Source organism: Anastrepha obliqua, chromosome 1 (assembly GCF_027943255.1).
Source record: "Anastrepha obliqua isolate idAnaObli1 chromosome 1, idAnaObli1_1.0, whole genome shotgun sequence".
Lineage (NCBI taxonomy): Eukaryota > Metazoa > Arthropoda > Insecta > Diptera > Tephritidae > Anastrepha > Anastrepha obliqua.
This window is the reverse complement of record NC_072892.1, coordinates 174,462,623-174,482,435: the sequence shown is the minus strand read 5'-3', so window position 1 is coordinate 174,482,435 and position 19,813 is coordinate 174,462,623. Positions and strand designations below refer to the sequence as shown.

At 39.3% G+C, this 19,813-nt stretch overlaps 1 protein-coding gene across 4 annotated transcripts in view; it reads left to right on the top strand.

Annotated features, from left to right (window-relative positions):
* Positions 1–19,813, top strand: part of LOC129241503 (tyrosine-protein phosphatase 99A) — a 181,119-nt gene that overhangs the window by 101,876 nt on the left and 59,430 nt on the right. For all 4 annotated transcript variants that reach the window (XM_054877895.1, XM_054877886.1, XM_054877877.1 and 1 more), the window contains exon 5: positions 165–304. In XM_054877895.1, coding sequence (XP_054733870.1) covers positions 165–304 — 140 coding nt within the window. The remainder of the gene's footprint in view (positions 1–164; positions 305–19,813) is intronic.

Sequence of the window (19,813 nt, the reverse complement as noted above, 5' to 3'; positions counted from 1 at the left end):
AGTTCATTTAGTAAATTAAAAAAAAATTAATTTAACTGTAGCACTGTATAGATACTTCAAAACGAATCTTATACTCATTGCATCTATGCAAAATTTATTTCATCCAGATATTTAAAAAAAAATTGATTTTTTATAATGTTTACCATATTTCAATCCTTAAACAGATTTCGCTGCATCCCAATTGTGAGAAGATTCAGCCACTGACACGTCAGTCACACAATGACTACAACCTGGCGGTGTTGGTTGGCATTATTTTCAGCTGCTTTGGTATTGTACTCATCGTAATGGCGTTCTTCTTGTGGAGGTAAGTGGTGTTCCTATATAAAGTTAGTGTAATTACATTGTATTTGTGGAACGTATTGCTACTCCACTGCCAATCCGCAACTTTAGTTACCAAGAGCACAGAAAAGTTGCTGCGAGAGCGCACAGACGCAGGGTGTATAAAGTGCACAGGGTGCCTCAGAACCAAATAGTAACCAGTGGGCAAACTTAAGGTACTTTTTAATAGAAACTTAAAGGAACTTTCTGACAGTCGAGTGCTGAGTTAATGGGTTCCAGGGAAAGTGGAAATCACTGGGTACGAAATGGAACATAAATTAGCTAGGAAGGGCCTCTGCATTTATAGGCTCAGAGCCGTTTTGTGGCTCAAAAAAAAGGAGCATGTCTTCTCTTATTCCTAAAGTAAAGGAGAGATAAATAAGATCACAGTGGGACCATCTACTGGGTTTATTGCAAACAAAATCAATGATAGTCCACTTTAACCTAAACCGGTTTCACGATTGTATGTGAATAAAGATAATATAATAGAAAAATCAAAACAGGAGTTCTAACAGCGCATTGTAGTTTGAATTATCATATTCCTAGCCTGGGAATGTACTTACTTACTAACTCCTGTTCTGATCTCCTCGTGGAGCATAAGGTCTATGGAATGTACTCCTATGGGACTGCAAGGTGCTGTGGGCAGGAAAATTAAACCACCAAACATGTGACTGCCATGGTCCCCAGCACTAATGCAAAAGCAGCACAAACATCTCAATCAACTAGACAAAAACTGAAATATATTGAGGATTTTGGGCTGAGCGAATTACTTTGAATCCATGAACGAGACACAATAGCACTATCAGTCATAATAATAATAATAATAACAACGCATCAAAGGCAAAGATTGCCTGCTGGATTGATTTGGTTTTTAAATTGAGTTAAAAATGCATATTTTTTTCATTCCCCCGACCAAACCTACCCAATTCACTTGGCCTGCTTTATCTCGCTGTTTCCGTCTCCTCATTGTGTCTACTTTTGAATAGAAGTCGATTAACAGAAGGAGGTTGGAAAATGGTAGAACAGGGGCAGGAATCAATGGGCCTAAATTCAAAAAATCGATTCCAATGGGATTCTACCCAACAATATTCCAGGCAGAAATACATGCCATTGAAATATTTATGTGAGAGAATGCCTTAGCAGGAAAATTAGAGGTACTCACATCTACATACTTTCAGATAGCCAAGCGGCTCTAAAAGCCCTTCTATAAACAACTATCACCTCTAAGTTGGTAAATGATTGCCTAAACCTTGTCAACACGTTAGGGAACCTCAGCATAGTAACACTATGCTGGATTCCGGGACATGACGGACATGAGGGAAATAAAATGACTGATTACCTTGCAAAACAAGGAGCATATATGCAACTTACTGGTCCTGGCCTTTCTGTGGACTCACAAAAAGCCACATTAATGAATTCCTTGAGAAATGGGAAGAAAGGCTGGCTAAACTGTGCCGGTCAGCGTCAAGCCAAATTATTCCTAAGTCCCAACAAAGGAATATCTGACAAGCTTCTCTCACTTAGCAGAGTACAGGTCACTGACGCCTGTCACTGCCGCCTGAGCTATCATAAATAATATTGGTCTACCTGAGACTAATGTCCGCCGCTTTTGCGAAATAGACATAGAAAGCTCAGAACATGTGCTTTATGAATGTCCTGCGTTGGGCAGACAGAGACTTCATCACCTTGGTGGTATCGTAGTATGTCCATGCAATCTTTGGAACAACAAACCCAAAATTGTGCTAAAATGTTTAAAAAGCCTAAAACTCTAGGGTTACAAAAATAGGCCTTTCACAATAGATCAGCTCTGCTCGCAGTGCGTAATGGCCTTCTAATAATAATAATAATAACAGAAGGTAATAATTAGAATTTTATATTGGCTGCTTTCGATTCACCAGCACCTAAAGAGTAGTGAAGGAAAATAAAAATTTCCTTTGATGGTGGCTTGGCAGCACTGCGTTACTTTCGTTTTGACAAGTTTGACAATTAGGTAATCCACCTGAAAGTATGCGGACCGTTGTAGGACAGTCAAAAGGCAAGCATCCCTGCTTCTCACCATATGTAAATCCATTGCGCGTAAAGGTATGCAAAATGAAAAGAAGATAACTTCGACTTATACTTGGAAGCACTAGCGCCTTTGTTTTTTTTTTTTTTGTCGGGACAACTTGCCAGTGCAGCACTCAGACATTAATTAAGTCCATTGTACTTCACTTGGATTCCCTTTTAATTTTCTTTCAATCTACCTGATCTCCGAAGAAATCTGAGTAGATCTTGTGGTGCCAAGGAGCCATGGTGGTCGCTTCTTAACACATCAGTGCCAAAGACCTCAAACCTGATTCGAGCGAAGACGGGACAGACACACAGGAAGTGGTCCGCCGTCCCATCCTCCTCTGCACAAGCTGGGCAGAGTTCACTGTCTGAGATGCCTACCTTTTCCGTGTGCTTCGTCCCCAGAAAGTGGCCCGTCATCAGTCCAACCAGCTGTCTGCACTACCTTCTGCTTAATGACAGGAGGATTTGCGACAGTCGGTCGGACATGATAGCTAACATCAATTTAGTGCATCTGCAGCCTCTCTCAGTCTGCCAAGTTCGCTTGTGGGTTATAGTAACCCATTTGCTAAGCGGGGCTTTGATGGCTGCAGAAGAGAGTGGCAAAACGGGTTGCTCTGCTCCAAAGAAGTTGGTCTCAGAGCCCATCCTAGCTAAGGAGTTAGAGGCCTCGTTACCCCCTATACCCACGGGACCCATGTTAGCATCAGGTTATTAGTCTACCGACATAGTTCAGCCTTAAGCACTAGCCTAATCATATCACTTGTGAGCTCTCTCGAGCGGCGGAATTCTCTAAGGTGCCCAAAAATGGTGAATCAAAAGCGGCAATTATTTTTAAATTAAAAAATAACATCAGACGCTCCTAGTATTAAAGTTATTAGATCTATGAAAAATGTATTACAAAAGCTAATGCCATCACCAATTAGAGTTCCTAGGTGACCTAATTCAGTTCCGACTAAAATTGTAAGTTATGTGTCTTGCATCTCCTCTATCAAATTTCAGCTTAGATTCCCATACATGTACAGGGAATGCTGCTGGTTTGAAAGTCTTTGATCGAGTATAAATAAATCTGCGTCATTACGGTAACGTAGAACCGATTGTCTTGGATATTCAATGGGATCGAGATCATCAACAGCCTCTGGAAATATAGGTGAGAAATCGGCGAGAAAACCAAAGAATTCGAATCTTTAATCAATCTATTGCCGCACAAAAGCCCAGAGAGTATTCTGTGTTATCGGCTACCTCCCAATGGGAGGCACTTACTAGGTTTTGAGTGATGCCTTTTACAGCCAAATGTTGATGACCCCACAAATTACACTCCGTAAGTAAGCCCAGCAGCAAACGTATCATTTAATCGGGTTGGGATATTTAATCGTGTCGCGATCTCCAGTAATTTTGCTGTAATTAGCATTGTGAGCAATCTTGTGCTGCACCTTATTTAATTTTTTTTTTTTTTTGATAAGCCAGCATCAGGAGCATTTCACTTGAGTAGGGCCTCGACGCATAGATTATAATTTGATTTGTTTACAGCTAGAAATTTAATTTTTATCCACGAATGGCCTGCTTTCTTTGCACTTTACTGGCGGTAAAAGTGTTTAAAAGTATCAACAATTTATTTCTTGTGCCTATAAATTTGCAGATACTTAGTTATTTCCCTTGTTTTCGAAGACTATTTGTGTTACAAACAAATCGAAAAGTTAAAAGAATTCTTTGAAAATGTTTATTCAACTTAGAAGGCGAGGGGGTGGAGAAAAATCCACCTGAACTCTATTCAGAATTGGGCTCTTTGTAAATATTTATACTTAAAATACTCAAATACCTGCTAAGTTCCGCCACGCGACTCAAAGAGCCAACCTGCCGGTCAAATAGCCGACTGGCGCTATTTTTATCTTCTTAAAAAGTCATAAAAAACGATTAACTTTTCTACAAGTCAACATATCACTTGGCAGCATACACAACTAAAGAGGCAACAATGCCTACATACAAACACATGCACATGCAATAATAAAGGGTGGTTAAGTTTCAAGGGCCGGTACTGATTTTGAATAAAATACAACTTTTTGAAGAAATTATTGTCATTTCTCTTTATTATGATAATATTGATATAGCTCAATTACGTATTGAATAAAATAACGCCCAAATGGCCGCCGCAGTCTCGGCGGCACACCTCCATCCGATCGTCCAAATTTTCGATGACGCTGAGGCATAATTGAGGTTCTATGCCGTTAATGTGCTGAATTATCTCAGCCTTTAGCTCTTGACTAGTTGCTGGCTTATCGACGTACACCTTTTCTTTCAAATAACCCCAAAGAAAGAAGTCCAACGGTGTCCAATCACATGATCTTGGCGGCCAATTGACATCGCCACGACGTGAGATTATTCGGCCATCAATTTTTTCGCGCAAAAGAGCCATTGTTTCGTTAGCTGTGTGACAAGTGGCACCGTCCCGTTGAAACCACATATCATCCACATCCATATCTTCCAATTCGGGCCATACATAGTTCGTTATCATCTCACGATAGCGAACACTATACCACAGTAACTGCCAGACCAGCCTCATTTTGGAAAAAATACGGCCCAATGATGCCGCCGGCCCATGAACAGCACCAAACAGTCACTCTTTGTGGGTGCATTGGTTTTTCGGCAATCACTCTCGGATTATCATTCGCCCAAATGCGGAAATTCTGCTTATTGACGAATCCACTGAGGTGAAAATATGCCTCATCACTGAAGATGATTTTCTTCGAAAATTGGTCTTTCACTGTTGCCATTTCCTGCCACCATTCTGACCATTGACGGCGCTTGAAATGGTCAAGAGGCTTTAGTTCTTGAGTCAACTGCACCTTGTAAGCGTGTAAATGCAAGTCTTTATGCATAATGTTCATCAACGACGAGCGTGAGAGGTGCAATTGTTGGGCACGACGACGAGTTGAGGTGGACGGCTCTTCAACCACTCTATCGCGAACAGCAGCAATATTTTCTGCAGTACGAGCTAAACGAGCATGCACTGGTGTTTTCACATCTCCTACAGACCCGGTTTGCTCAGACTTTTGCACAATTTTTCCGATTGTACGAACATTTGAACGATTAAATTGTCCGAGAAAATCACGAAGTGCGCCATATGCATTTCGATTTGAACGCCCGTTTTCATAATAAGCCGGAATAACTTTAACGCGTTGCTCGATTATGTCTCTTTCCATGGTTCAAATTGAATTAGTTTGGAATTGAAAAATATCAAACGAAATGCAGAAAAAAGCTTGACGTTTAGGTGTGGTTCACATTCAATATCGGCCCTTGAAATTTAACCACCCTTTATATGACATACATACATGCACATACACATACACACCTATATACTCGCACTACATAGGCATGCAGAAATAGTTTCGTTTGCTACTTCAAAGGCTGCATTAGATTTACATTTGCCTGAGTGGGTGGCTGGGTGGTTGCTGCTCTTAGTGTTAAGCATAAAGTGGAGTGGAGCGCGCCAATAATAACGGCAATGGAATTGCAATAAACTATTGAAGTACATTTGTATGCAGTTTAAAGGTTCATACAGCCATAAAAATAATCATAGAAAGTACAAAATACCAAAATGTCTAGAACTTTACAAATAGGCAAACGCATTAAAATGTCTCAAATTGCATTTTGTTAATTTGGAAAATTCTTTTGTGCCCTCTTATGCCTGTATGTATGTATGTGTGTTTATGTGTGTGTGACATATTTATGCATTTCGATACATATGTATGTGTGTGTGTGTTTGCATGTATATCCAGTGTTTACTAGCAGTTCGTTGCCACTTCAATTTCACGCATAGTTTCCTATGGCTCGTTCACAGCTGTCTGCCGGGTGTGAACTGCAGACTGAATTTCCACTTGTCTTACTTTTCAAAGTGCAATGTTTCGTTTTTATTGCTCAAGTGTGAAGAATATTTATGATTTCATGTGGAGGGCGTCGAATGGGGTCGAATGGCACTTAAAGTGAATAGATGCTTTAAATTAGAAAATTAAAGACTAACCAAAAAAAACACAAAAAACAAATCGACTGCAATAAAATGCTTGGGAAATGTACCAAAATATTTTCAAACAAATATTGGAATAGAACATAAAATTCACGACTGCAAATGCAGGCATATTTTGGTGAAATGTTTTAAAAGTTAAAATAAACAAATATAGAAGGGACTAGGACTTGCAGCATATGTAAGTATGGGGAATGTTTATGTTGCTACAACAAGAACAACAACAGCGTGACCTAGGTATTAACTTCAAGTCAGTTTGAACTGCCGCCCCCGCAGCCGAATGTGTTGGTGCATGACTACCAAGCGCACAGGTTTTTATTTCCGTACATGAATCACCAAATGATAGAAAGAGTTTTTCTAGTAGTGCCCATACACATGTACCATAAAGGGCGGTCAATTTTAGGGGCATCTCGCAATAATCCGCATCAAAGCCCGTTTTTTTAACCTCTCGCTGTATGGGGTCGCTACAGAGAGCTGAAAAAGGAAGAGAGACGTATTATCCGAAAGCAGAAACGAGAGGCCGAAATACGTGAGTGCGAAGAGCTTGAGATGCTGGCCAACAGGAACAACGCCCGAAAATTCGACCAGAAAGTTCGGCGGCTTACAGAAGGTTTCAAGACCGGGGCGTTTTCCTGTAAGAACAAAGACGGCGAACTGGTGACTGACGTACAGAGCAATCTTAAATTATGGAGGGAACACTTCTCGAACCTATTAAACAGTGACAGCTGCGCATGTCATCGAGAAAGTGAAGATCCCATTACCCCAATCGTTGACGACGAAATTGTCGTTCCGCTACCCGATCATGACGAGGTGAGAATAGCGATAACGCGGCTAAAGAACAACAAAGCCGCAGGCGCCGACGGACTGCCGGCTGAGCTATTCAAACATGGCGGCGAGGAGCTGGTAAGGTGCTTGCATCAGCTTCCATGCAAAATATGATCGGATAGAAGCGTGGCTGCCTATTGGAATTTAAGTGTGCTCTGCCCAATCCATACAAAGGGCGATCCTGCAATTTGTGCCAATTACCGCGGGATTAGTCTTCTAAATATCGCCTATAAGGTTCTAGCGAGCGTATTGTGTGAAAGGCTGAAGCCCACCATCAACCAACTGATTGGACTTTATCAGTGTGGCTTCAGACCTGGAAAGTCTACCATCGACCAAATATTCACAATTCTCCAAATCTTGGAAAAGACCCTTGAAAGGGAATCGACACACACCATCTCTTCGTCGACTTCAAAGCTGCATTCGACAGTACGGTTTTTTTTGGTATCCCCACAAAACTTATACGGCTATGCAAGATGACGTTGCTCAATACGAGCAGCGCCGTCAGAATTGGGAAGGACCTCTCCGAGCCGTTTGATACCAAACGAGGTCTCAGACAGGGTGACTCGCTGTCGTGTGACTTCTTTAACCTGATGTTGGAGAGCATCGTACGAGCCGCAGAACTTAATCGCTCAGGCACAATATTTTATAAGAGCGTACAATTGTTGGCGCATGCCGATAATATCGACATCATCGGCCTTAATAACCGCGCTGTTAGTTCTGCCTTTTCCAAACTAGATCAAGAAGCAAACAGAATGGGTCTAGTAGTGAACGAGGACAAAACGAAGTACCTCCTGTCATCAAACAAACAGTCGGCGCACTCGCGTATTGGCACCCACGTCACTGCTGACAGTTATAATTTCGAGGTTGTAAAGGACTTCGTATACTTAGGAATCAGTATTAACACCGATAACAATGTCAGCCTTGAAATCCAACGTAGAATCTCTCTTGCCAACAAGTGCTACTTTGGACTAAGTAGGCAATTTAGTAGTAAAGTCCTCTCTCGACGAACAAAACTAACACTCTACAAGACTCTCATCATGCCCGTCCTGACGTATGGCGCACAAGCGTGGACGATGACAACATCCGATGAAGCGTCGCTTGGAGTGTTGGAGAGAAAGATTCTGCGTAAGGATTTTTGGACTTTTGCACGTTGGCAACGGCGAATATCGCAGATGATGGAACATTGAGCTGTATGAGATTTACAGCGACATAAATAAAGCGCAGCGAATAAAGATCCAGCGGCTACTTGGCTGGGTCATGTCGTCCGAATGAATACAAACGCTCCGGCTCTGAAAGTATTTGATGCGGTAATATTTGGTTATAGCAAAGGAAGACGAATGCCTTCTCTGTGTAGGAAAGATCAGGTGAAGAAGAACTTTACCTCACTTGATGTGGCCGACTGGCCCCGGTTAGCACTACGCCGTAATTCGGCCATCCATAAACACAAATATTGGATAACTCGCAGGAGGATTTCGGTCGGTATCTTTAGAAATGTTGGCTTCCAATGCCTCAGTCGAAGCTGGTTTATCCACAAAGCATTTAGACTTTACTTTCACCCCCAAATAAAAGTTCAAAGGTGTGATGTCACACTATCTTGTGGGCCAATCTATTGGTCCGAGACGAGAGATAAATTTCTCAGCGAAACGACGACGCAGCAAATCCATTATTTCACGGGCTGTAGGGCAAGTAGCGCCGTCTTGTTGGAACCAAATTTCGTGGAGATCACTGACTTCAATTACTGCCATCAAAAGGTATCGTTTATCATGGCGCGATAGCTTTCACCGTTCACTGCTACATTGGCGCCAGCCTCGACTTTAAAGGAATATGGACCGATTATCCCTCCAGCTCATATTCCGCACCAAAAGGTTGTTTTCAATGGATAGAATGGCTATACTTGAGTCATTAAGCCAAAAATAGGCATCATCGCTGAATAAAATTCGGGTCCTGAGCGCGCAATGTACACTTTTCACAAAGCGTCGATTTTCGTAATTTGTACGATTTGTAAACGTCGTTGAGACGTAAGTCTTGTCATTATGAATACTGAAAAATTATACATATATTAAGTATGACAGCAGTCACGCGTGATCTGTCAGAAAACACTATCGGAATAAGTACCTCCAAACTGATCACCCTATATTATAATTTATACAATGATATAAGTGTCTGGGATGCCTTTCCCGACAACCTTGTCTCTACATATATGGATATATGTACGAGGTGGGTTCAAAAAGTATCGCGAATTTTGTGTTTTTTGCAAAAATTATTTATTTATTCATTAATATCTATTTTGCCCCCTCCAAGTAATCCCTATGAGATATTATGCACTTGTGCCAACGTTTCTTCCAATCTTCGAAGCACTTCAAAAAATGATGTTTTTTATCTTGTTTAGCTCCTCTTTCGAATCCGTCTTTATCTCGTCGTCCTTTCATGGGCCTATTCAGTTTCGGGAACAAGAAAAAGTCACAGCGGGTCAGATCTAGCGAATGCGGTGGCTATGGCATCATTAGTGTGTTGTTTTTGGCCAAAAAGGGCATTATCGTGATGCAAGAGCCAATTTTTGTTCTTCCACAAATCCGGGCGTTTCTGGTGGATTACTTCGCGCAAATTGCGCGTATCTTGCAGGTAATATTCCTTATTGACCGTTTTACCCTGTGGCAAGAACTCATGATGCACAGCGCCCCTGGAATCGAAGAAAACGGTAAGCAAAACTTTTACATTCGACCGAACTTGGGGCGCTTTTTTCGTTGTTGGTTCGTGCGGCAGCTTCCATTGAGATGATTGAGCTTTGGTTTCCACGTCATAACCATAAAACCGATTCGTCACTAGTTATGACCCTCTGGAGCAAATTTGGGTCGTCACGGACAGAGTTCAACATCTCATCGCAATGTTCATGCGAAATTGAACAGTTTTGATACGAATTTTACGGCGAGCCGTCTCATGCACAAATCATTGAAAAAAATCGAATGGCACGAGCCAATCGATATGTCTAGATCCTCAGCAACTTCTCTAAAGGTGATTCGACGATTGACTAATACCAGTTTCTTCACTTCATCAATTTTTTCGTCTGTTGTTGAAGTGCTCGGGTGTCCGGCACGCTTTTCGTCGTTCACATCTTCTCCGCCTTCTGAGAACATTTTTTACCACCGATAAACGTTGTTCGTTGGTCCAAAGTAGCTTCTCCGTATGACACAGTCAACATTTGAAATGCATCTGCGCACTTAATTTCGTTTTTCACACAAAATTTGATACAGGTTCTTTGATCCAACTTGTTGAATAGGTAAAAATCGAAGACGAGCCGAAACACGTGCAAGCAAAGCAGCTGTCAACAATTAACTGAACATTCAAAATGGCCGAACTCGTCGGCATGAGTGAGAGACATGAGTACCAACATATCCCCACAAAAAAATCGATATTTGAATATGCGTAACTTGCGAAAATTCAAAATTCGCGATACTTTTTGAACACACCTCGTATGTATATTTACCTCGCTTCCTTTAGACTACTAGAACATTAACTTCCTAGTAATTCTCAATGCAATACATTTGCAAATATCATCCAGTTAGTGAATTTAGGTAGTTTCATAGTTGTCTGTCTTGACCTGTGATTGCAATATTCCCCAAAACGCCATTTATTTAATTTAGAGCACTAAATTTGCGTACACATTTCAGAAGGTCCTTCAAAACGAGCCACAGAAATCTTGATGATATTACAGAATATATTAAAGCCTCGCAAGCTTACATATAATTTCTGCTCTGCTCTGCTTCGTTCCCCGCTGCTGCGCACAAAACTTCACCCCAAAAATTATCCACATTAAAAATCCCCTTTAGCAAGTACTTTCACCTACAAAGGCAAAGCGTTAAAGTAAAACCAGTTGAAAGCAAACTCACTTCAACAATTCAAGTACTATTTGTATTTATGAAAACTTTCATCAGCTTATTTATCACAGTTTCATTATTTTTATTGCACTCATTCGTGGCGTCGAAAACGACTAAATTGCGTTTTCGTTAAACTTTATTCTCCAAATACAAGTAAATAGCAAACAAGAAACTCAAAGCAAAAAAGTATATTTAGATATGCACAGATATATTATAAAAGGCAAGCAGTAACAAGGCTCTTCACTATTGGCTCCTAGGCCACAGCAGAGTGTACAGCCTTTGGACAAAAATTCAATGCCTCTTCTTGCCGATTGCTGTGTAAATTGGTTAACGGCAAAGAAAACGTAAAACCATCAACTAATTGCATTGCTCTTACTGATTAAATACTTAAGGTTCGCTATGGTTGTATGTGTGTGTGTGTGTGTACAGGATATATGTAGGTACATAATAAGAAAATCAACCTAACTTTGGAAGTGTAAGGCAAATAGACAGCTCGGCTGTTCTAGCAAAAGGGTGAAACAAAACTAAGTGGCTGGTTGGTTGGGAGAGAGCGGCTTGAAAAATTGTTACAAAGCATAGAATAAAATTTAAACAAGAGTGTCTTCCAGGAAAAGCAATAGTAGTCATGCACTTGAGTTGATGAAATACACTTGACTTTTAATGAAAGCAATTTTAATTTTAATTGAAACTGTATTGAAGGAAAAATATGCTTAAATTTGTCTAATTAGTGAACGCAAAGTCAATATAAATGAAGTTAAAGGAATTGTAGGGAAGATATAATCATTTTCGTAATTGAATTATTTATACGAAGTCTTATATTTTATGATTTTTTTTTTATAATAGACAAAGGTTTCAGGAAAATTCATGCTTATTTGATTTTTATTTTTTTTTTTTAATATTTTTTTTTTTTTGCATTTATTCAATAATAAGAAATGAAACATTAACTGGTTTTGAGCAACTGCTATGGAGCTGAGCTCCTACTACTACTAACTCCCTAAAGTATGCTACTTTTTCGCAGTATAGGAGTACATTTGCACAAAGCTTCGTTTTCCGCTTCATTCATTACTCTTTTTAGCTCGTCTGAGCTTTGATTTTCAATGGAGAAAACTAACTTTTGTTGAAGGGTAATTGGAAAACAGTTAAAGAATGCTAAAGAAACATGTCAACGAATAAGAATATAAAAACATTTATTTTACCTACCAATAATTAACAATAACCTGGTAAAAGTAAGACGAGCTGAAACGGATAAGACTTGTTTGAAAGCCAATGGCAGATAGTTTTTGACGTGATAACGACTTATAATTCAATTTAACCGGCTGCACGCACAAAAAAATGCGTCGTTATCTTGCTCAGCCGTCGTTATCTTGCTCATTCGTCCTTATCTTGCTTATGCGTCGTTATCTTGCTCATGTGGCGTTAGCTTGCTTGAACTGTTATGTTATGTTATGTTATGTTATGTTATGTTATGTTATGTTATGTTATGTTATGTTATGTTATGTTATGTTATGTTATGTTATGTTATGTTATGTTATGTTATGTTATGTTATGTTATGTTATGTTATGTTATGTTATGTTATGTTATGTTATGTTATGTTATGTTATGTTATGTTATGTTATGTTATGTTATGTTATGATATGTTATGTTATGTTATGTTGTGTTATGTTATGTTATGTTATGTTATGTTATGTTATGTTATGTTATGTTATGTTATGTTATGTTATGTTATGTTATGTTATGTTATGTTATGTTATGTTATGTTATGTTATGTTATGTTATGTTATGTTATGTTATGTTATGTTATGTTATGTTATGTTATGTTATGTTATGTTATGTTATGTTATGTTATGTTATGTTATGTTATGTTATGTTATGTTATGTTATGTTATGTTATGTTATGTTATGTTATGTTATGTTATGTTATGTTATGTTATGTTATGTTATGTTATGTTATGTTATGTTATGTTATGTTATGTTATGTTATGTTATGTTATGTTATGTTATGTTATGTTATGTTAAGTTATGTTATGTTATGTTATGTTATATTTTGGTTTGTGTGCGTGTGTTATTATGTTTATATAGATAACAATGATGTGTTTATATATATATATATTATTGTTGTTATGTTAATATAAAAATAAATTAAGAAAAGTAGGAAATGAAAGGGAGTCTTTCGAGTGTAAAGTGTCTTGAAAAAGGCAAATCGATGATGGTGCCTCTTAGTGTTGTTGACTTATTAACGTCTGATGCACAATCGAAATTGAACATATCTTTCATAAATTTGATAAATGTTTCGTCATTTTTCTCGTTTGTGTAAATGTAACTTGACCTATTCCATTGCGATTCCATTTACCTCCTTCTCTATACCCATACAAATTATCTATCAAACAAATAAAATTAAGATTTTCTTTTGATAATTGCAACCATTATATCATCATTTTCTTATGACGTTGACACGTTGAATTATCGTCAGTAAACCGACTTTACAAACAGCCTCTTTTTTTATGAGTAGTTTTTTTTGGCAAAAATACACTCAAATACCTGCCGGGAGGCGACTGCCATTCAAAAACAATATTTTCTACCAATTGGTGTTTCATGCCTGGGGTTTCGAACCTGGGTATTACTGAATGGAAGTCATGCATCAAACCATTGGCATTCATTTGCATAGAGAATGGATTAAGTTACTTATGCGATGTGCGGAATACAAAGACTGTTAACCAATGTTAACCAACATCAGACTGTTAACCGGCTCTTTGAAGTAATCGGCTGATTTGCTGTCCTAGCCGGCGTTATGTGCGAGTGTGTGAATTCGTGTGAAATGGGCAGGCAAAGTTCTGCTGCCGAACCTCCGACGACGTGGCAGTCGAAGATACTCTCAACACTTTGAAAGACCAAACCTTGTAATTTATCATCCTTGGGTTACTTACATGTATTCATACTTGACTGCTGAAGTGATAGCGGAATGGAAAGGAATAAGAGACTGTAGTGATTCATATTTGTGTGTTGTCCTTGTCGATTCTACAAACTCTGTTGTGGGGTACTACTTGATGTAGTAATCGGAAAAAAGTGTAATGAGTGCGTTAGAGAGAGTAAAGATGCCAGCGTTTAAAATTCACATTTTTTTGGCAAAATATTTGGTTTTTCTTCAAGGTTATTCAAGCGGCCGCTGTAGCCGAATGGGTTGGTGCGTGACTACCATTCAGAATTCAGAGAGAACGTATGTTCGAATCTCGGTGAAACGACTAAATGAAGAGAAAACGTTTTCTCCGAGTTTATTTCTGCCATGAAAAAGGTCCTCATACAAAAATATCTGTCGTTCGGAGTCGGTTTGAAACTGTAGGCCCCTCCATTTTGTGGAACAACATCAAGAACAACGCACACCTCAAATAGGAGGAGCACACCTCGGCCAAACATCCAAAAAGGGTATACGCGACAAATTTTTTTTTTTTTTGTTTTTCCCCGCTTGTTCACTCCTCTCGGGAGCATAGGACCTTGACAAGACTTGTCTTGCTTTGGTTTCGTTAATCTATTTGATTTCTGGCAGGGTAGGCGATTAGCCTGCCGCTTCCAGTCCTAAATAGTGGGAATGCCCACCTGTCGTTGCATAGGAACAACGCTTTCTTACTGCTTTGAGCGCTATCTGTATTTCACATTTTTCTGGCAGTTGCCCACTTCCTCTTGCTGGCGTTACTGATGCAGTGTGTAACTGTGTGTTTTTGTTTGTTGTTGCTTGTTTTAGCATCCACAATGCAAATAATGCGCTGACTATTGTGCGGGAGTAAGGATTGGAAGGATAAGGTTTTTCGGTGTTTTAGGAATGAGATATTATTTTTTTTATAAACAGGGAAAGTAGGTAAATTTGGAAAAGTGCGAGAACCGTGCTTTGCGCCAATTATGTATAGTAATTTCTCCTGAGAAAAAGTTTGATATACAACTTTTTTCGATTTTTACATTTTTTTTCGAACGTTTGATAGAATGAAACTGTGTGAAATTTAAATAAAGTTTTCGATTTTTTTTTTCGACAACTTCACAGACCAGTGGTGGGTACCGATCAACTCAGTAAGATTGTCGACAGAATTTTCTAGAATGACAAAAATTTTCCAACTAATATACAAAAGTGCGATCTGTAAAAGTGAACTCCTTTTGCAAGCCCTTACTTAAATTAAATAAAAATCCGTTATAAAACATGGGCTAAAAAGTCCCGAGCCTAACAAAGAAAACAGGTTTGTTTGTTCAAAATTTGCTTTATTCATCAACGTCATTTCCTGCTTCGCTCTAACATTTCAATATGGCTTTTGTAGAACGATTTATCTTTTGCCTCAAATTCAGTTGAGGTCTCAGTTCCAGCCATAACCTCTTCATTCGAGCGAATTTTCTTACCGGCAAGCATTTTTTAGGTCTGCGAACAGCCAGTAGTTGCTGGGAGCCAAATCTGGCGAATACCAGTGGCAAACTAGGTGGGACAACTCGGCCAAAGAGCGTTGGACGCACAGATGCATTCCCAACCTAAATCTTTGGTTAAAGAGGCCACATGGAGAAGTTGACTTCTACCTCACCCAGTTTTTGAGTGGACATGGAAACATTCTTCCCCACATATTCTTCACATGCTCGTGCTTCCGTTCTGCAAAAGAAAGACTCTATAGAACCTTTGGAGAACCTCCTTCGCCGGAAACATTCGTACATCACATGCTGCGCTCGAAGGAACAGTGGAATGCGGCATGCGACTTAGTGGCCGAGATTATGAAAGAGATGAGGCATCTGGAAAGACTGCGACACAGCAACGGCGACTAATCGCCTTCCCTCTCCGCGAAGTAATGCTTGACGGTTGTCCCCCGGCGAGAGGTGATGGAGAGAAACAGGCCCAGCCTGGTTGCAGAAGGCCACTTGAGGGTAGCGCGCTACCACAACGCCTAAAGAAAAAAGAGAAAAAAAACAAAAAACACACATACATGCATATTTACATTTACCTCATAAGATACTTCAAACTTTGTTTTCTTCACGCCAATGCACAAAAATTGCTGCTGCCAACTTTTTCATTTCTCTGCCAGGTGGTAAATATTTTCATTTTTCCGCAGTTTCGACTTTTATCATTGGTTTTCTACAAAGTTCTCGTTTTTGTTTTGGCTCCGCTTTGAGATAAGCGCGGCAAGAAAAGTTACCAAAGTTGTAAACTCAAAAGAAGCACAAACTCACACACACACCCATATTTGTGTACATGTATATGTATATGCATGTGTATATGCATATGTGTATGCATGCACATATACACATGCGTACCTACATGTGTGCATAAACAAGTGCGGAGAAGCGTTAACTGTAAAAAGTTATGGAACTGTGTGAAAGTACGAGTATCAGCAAAATTCTGTTTTGCCAAAAAATTACAAGATAGACTTTACACTGATTGACAGCGACAGCTCAAGCAAAGAGGCAAAAGTGCAAATAAAACCAAGCAGAAAAAAAGGAAAAAAACTTAAAGGAAAAATGACAAAAACGCAAACTGATAACATAATAACGAATGCAAAAAACGAAATCAACTGGATATACATAGCAAAAATACAATCACTGTGCAATGCCAAAGAGCTGTCAGGACAGAAAATGGAGATAGAAGAAATGGAGCAGACATTTTGGTAGCTTTCACTGCTTACTTTGCAGCTGTAGAGACCCATATTGCTGCAACTTTTTTTTTGTTTTTTTTTTTCATTTATTTTTTTCACTTATTTTTTTTTTTTTTTTTTTTTTTTGTAATACTCTCAATTCATTTCAGCAGCTTTGTTATAAGTTGCAAACTTTTTTCGTTCGTTTCTTCATAAAAATTGTGATTTTATTATTCATACTGTTAAAAGAAACTGTAGTTTCGGTCGAACGAATAATCCGTTGACCTGGCGTATTTCCAACTTTCCTCTTTTCTTCTGTACTTTCCCTTTACTTACCTTTGTGAAATAAGTTTGTTGGGCTTTTTCTTACCAAAATTCGTTTCTGCTTGAGCTTATTTTTGGAGCACTTTTCACTCACTCACTTTGCTCAAGTCTCCACAGCTTGGCTTCTCTCGATACCTAATGAAGTGTTGTAAATTTGCGATGAATGCCTGGCATGTGAAAAAATATTGGAATTTGTACTACTTAAATATTTTGCGTATGGTATGAATATCTTACGTTCACACATTTATTTGGAATAAGATTTATATGTAAGTACAAAAACATCATACGCATGGCTCAAGTTTCAGACCACATTGACCCAACGCTCTGTTTCACAAAAGGATACACAGTTACCTTTCCTGAGAGGATCAAGTGGAAAACAAACCCAAAATGGATGAATGATGATTCACAAAAATGGTACACTGATGGATCAAAGACACCTTATGGCGTAGGAGCAGGAGTAGTGGGGCCCAGAATCCGCAAAGCATTCACTCTCACCAGGGACACCACCATCTTCCAAGCGGAATTATACGCAATAATGGAAGCAGCAAACATCATGCAACGTAGAAACCACAAGAGAGTAAAGATTTGAATACTCTCGGACAGCCAATCAGTTCTAAAAGCTTTAGATAGCTATACCAACAACTCAAAAACTCTCTTAGAATGCCACAAGGCACTCAATAACCTGGCATCCAAAAACAATGTCTCATTAATTTGGGTACCCGGACATGAGGGGTATGACGGCAACGAAAAGGCAGACTTTCAAGCCAAAACAGGGGCAGATGTAAATTTCATCGGACCTAGTCCCATGTTTGGATTTAACAAAAACAGCCTAAAACAAAAAGTAAATGACTGGGCCAAAACTCTAATAAATCAGCATTGGAACAACGTAGAGGGTCTTAGACACTCCAAAAAGTTCTTAAGTTTCAATGCTGAAAGAGCATGGCCCTCAAGTTAAACAAAACGAGCATTTGCACTCTCACAGGCGCCCTCACGGGTCACTTCACCTGCAACAAACACTTACATAAATTAAGCATAACTAACACCAGCACCTGCAGATTTCGCTGCGAAGATGAGGAGTCTATAGACATCTCATTATCGAATGTCCGGGGTTGACGCATAGAAGGAAAAAATTTTTAAACAAATTCATGCTTATACAGGGTGGGCCATATAGCGTTTGCTTTTTGAACTACCTATTTTTTTGAGACGGGTAACACAAATGACATGTCAAATGTGTTCATAATTTACTTAAAGGTTTGACATTTACGAAATGCGTATAAGCGTATTAAGCGTATAGCTTGAGCAAAATTGGGAAGTATTGAAAACCTATTTCCAAAGTGGTGTGTCTTCTTCTTCTTTTCTGATTTTCCCGTCGGTGGCTACGACAATAAGCAAAATTGTCAGATTTGGGGCTCAGAAAATCCACTCGTTACTGTAGAGAAGCAAATAAAAGTCTGGCGGCGTCATCGGGCCATTTTGTTTACGAAAATGAGCGAGGAGTCGCGGTTACAGTAAATGGCGCGCGTTACCGTGACATGCTCAACGAGTTTTTATTTCCAAAAACTGAAGAGGATGATATGGACGACATTTGGTTTCAACAGGACGGTGCAACTTGTCACACTGCCAAAGTTACACTCGAACTTTTGGCTACCGTTTTTCAAAACCGAATAATCAGCCGAAATTCCGATATCAATTGGCCGCCTTGGAGCTGTGATTTAAGCCCGTTGAACTATTTTTTGTGAGGAGCCCTTAAGGACAAATACTATGCTAACCATCCAGAGACGATTGATGCTTTAAAACAGAAAATCGAAATTGCCATTGATAAAATTGGAGCCCAAACAATCGAAAAAAAAATTGGATTGATCGAATGGCCTACTGTAAAACCAGTCGTGGCAGTCATTTGAACAATATTATTTTTCACTCATAAATGAAAATGTTCAATCTTCAAAATAAAACAAAAGTTTGAAAAAATATTAATTAGTTTTTTTCTTATAGCCGATTCAAAAAGCAAATTTTACAAGGCCCACCCTATATATATGTGCGAGGGTCGTTTGAAAAGTAGGTGCAAAAATAAAAACTACTTAATTCTCTATTTTTATTTTTTGACATAGTATGCTTTTAGGCTTATACACTTCGTTCAACATTTTTCTCGTTTGTTGATCCCTTCCGAATAATAGGATTTGTCCAAGTACGAAAAACAGCTATTCGTTTCTGCAATTACCTCCTCATTTGAATACAATCTTTTTCCCGCCAACCATTTCTTCAAATTGGGGAACAAATCGGAGGTCGAGGGATGCGAGGAAGCCTAGTCTGGGGAATAGGCATGATATGAAACTAGTTGGCGCACTATTTCCATTAACATTGCAACCACAACTGCTGAAGTGTAAGCTGGTGCGTCGTTGTGATTGAAAAGGAAAAGCACTCGAGTTTCTCGATTCAAACGAATTACTTACTTGCTTATATGGCCGGATTAGGGGCGACTGCAACAAGTCTTGCCAGGCGTCTCTGCTTTGTGCGCGCCTTCTCCTATTTGTTACACCAAGCGATGATAGGCTTCCCTCGATTTGGTCCTTTCAACAAAGATGTGGTCTTCCCTACATCGTTGTCCTCTAACTTGCTATCCAAACACCTCTTTTGCTAGAGCTTCTGCATCCATACGGTCGACGTGATCCAGCCAGCGCAAGCGCTGAATATTGATGCGCTTAACTTTGTCTACATCGTCGTAGAGCTCATACAACTCGTGGCCGGTGCGGCAGTAGTAGTTATCGTCAACACAAAGAGGACCGAAGATTTTCCGTAGTATCTTTCTCTCGAA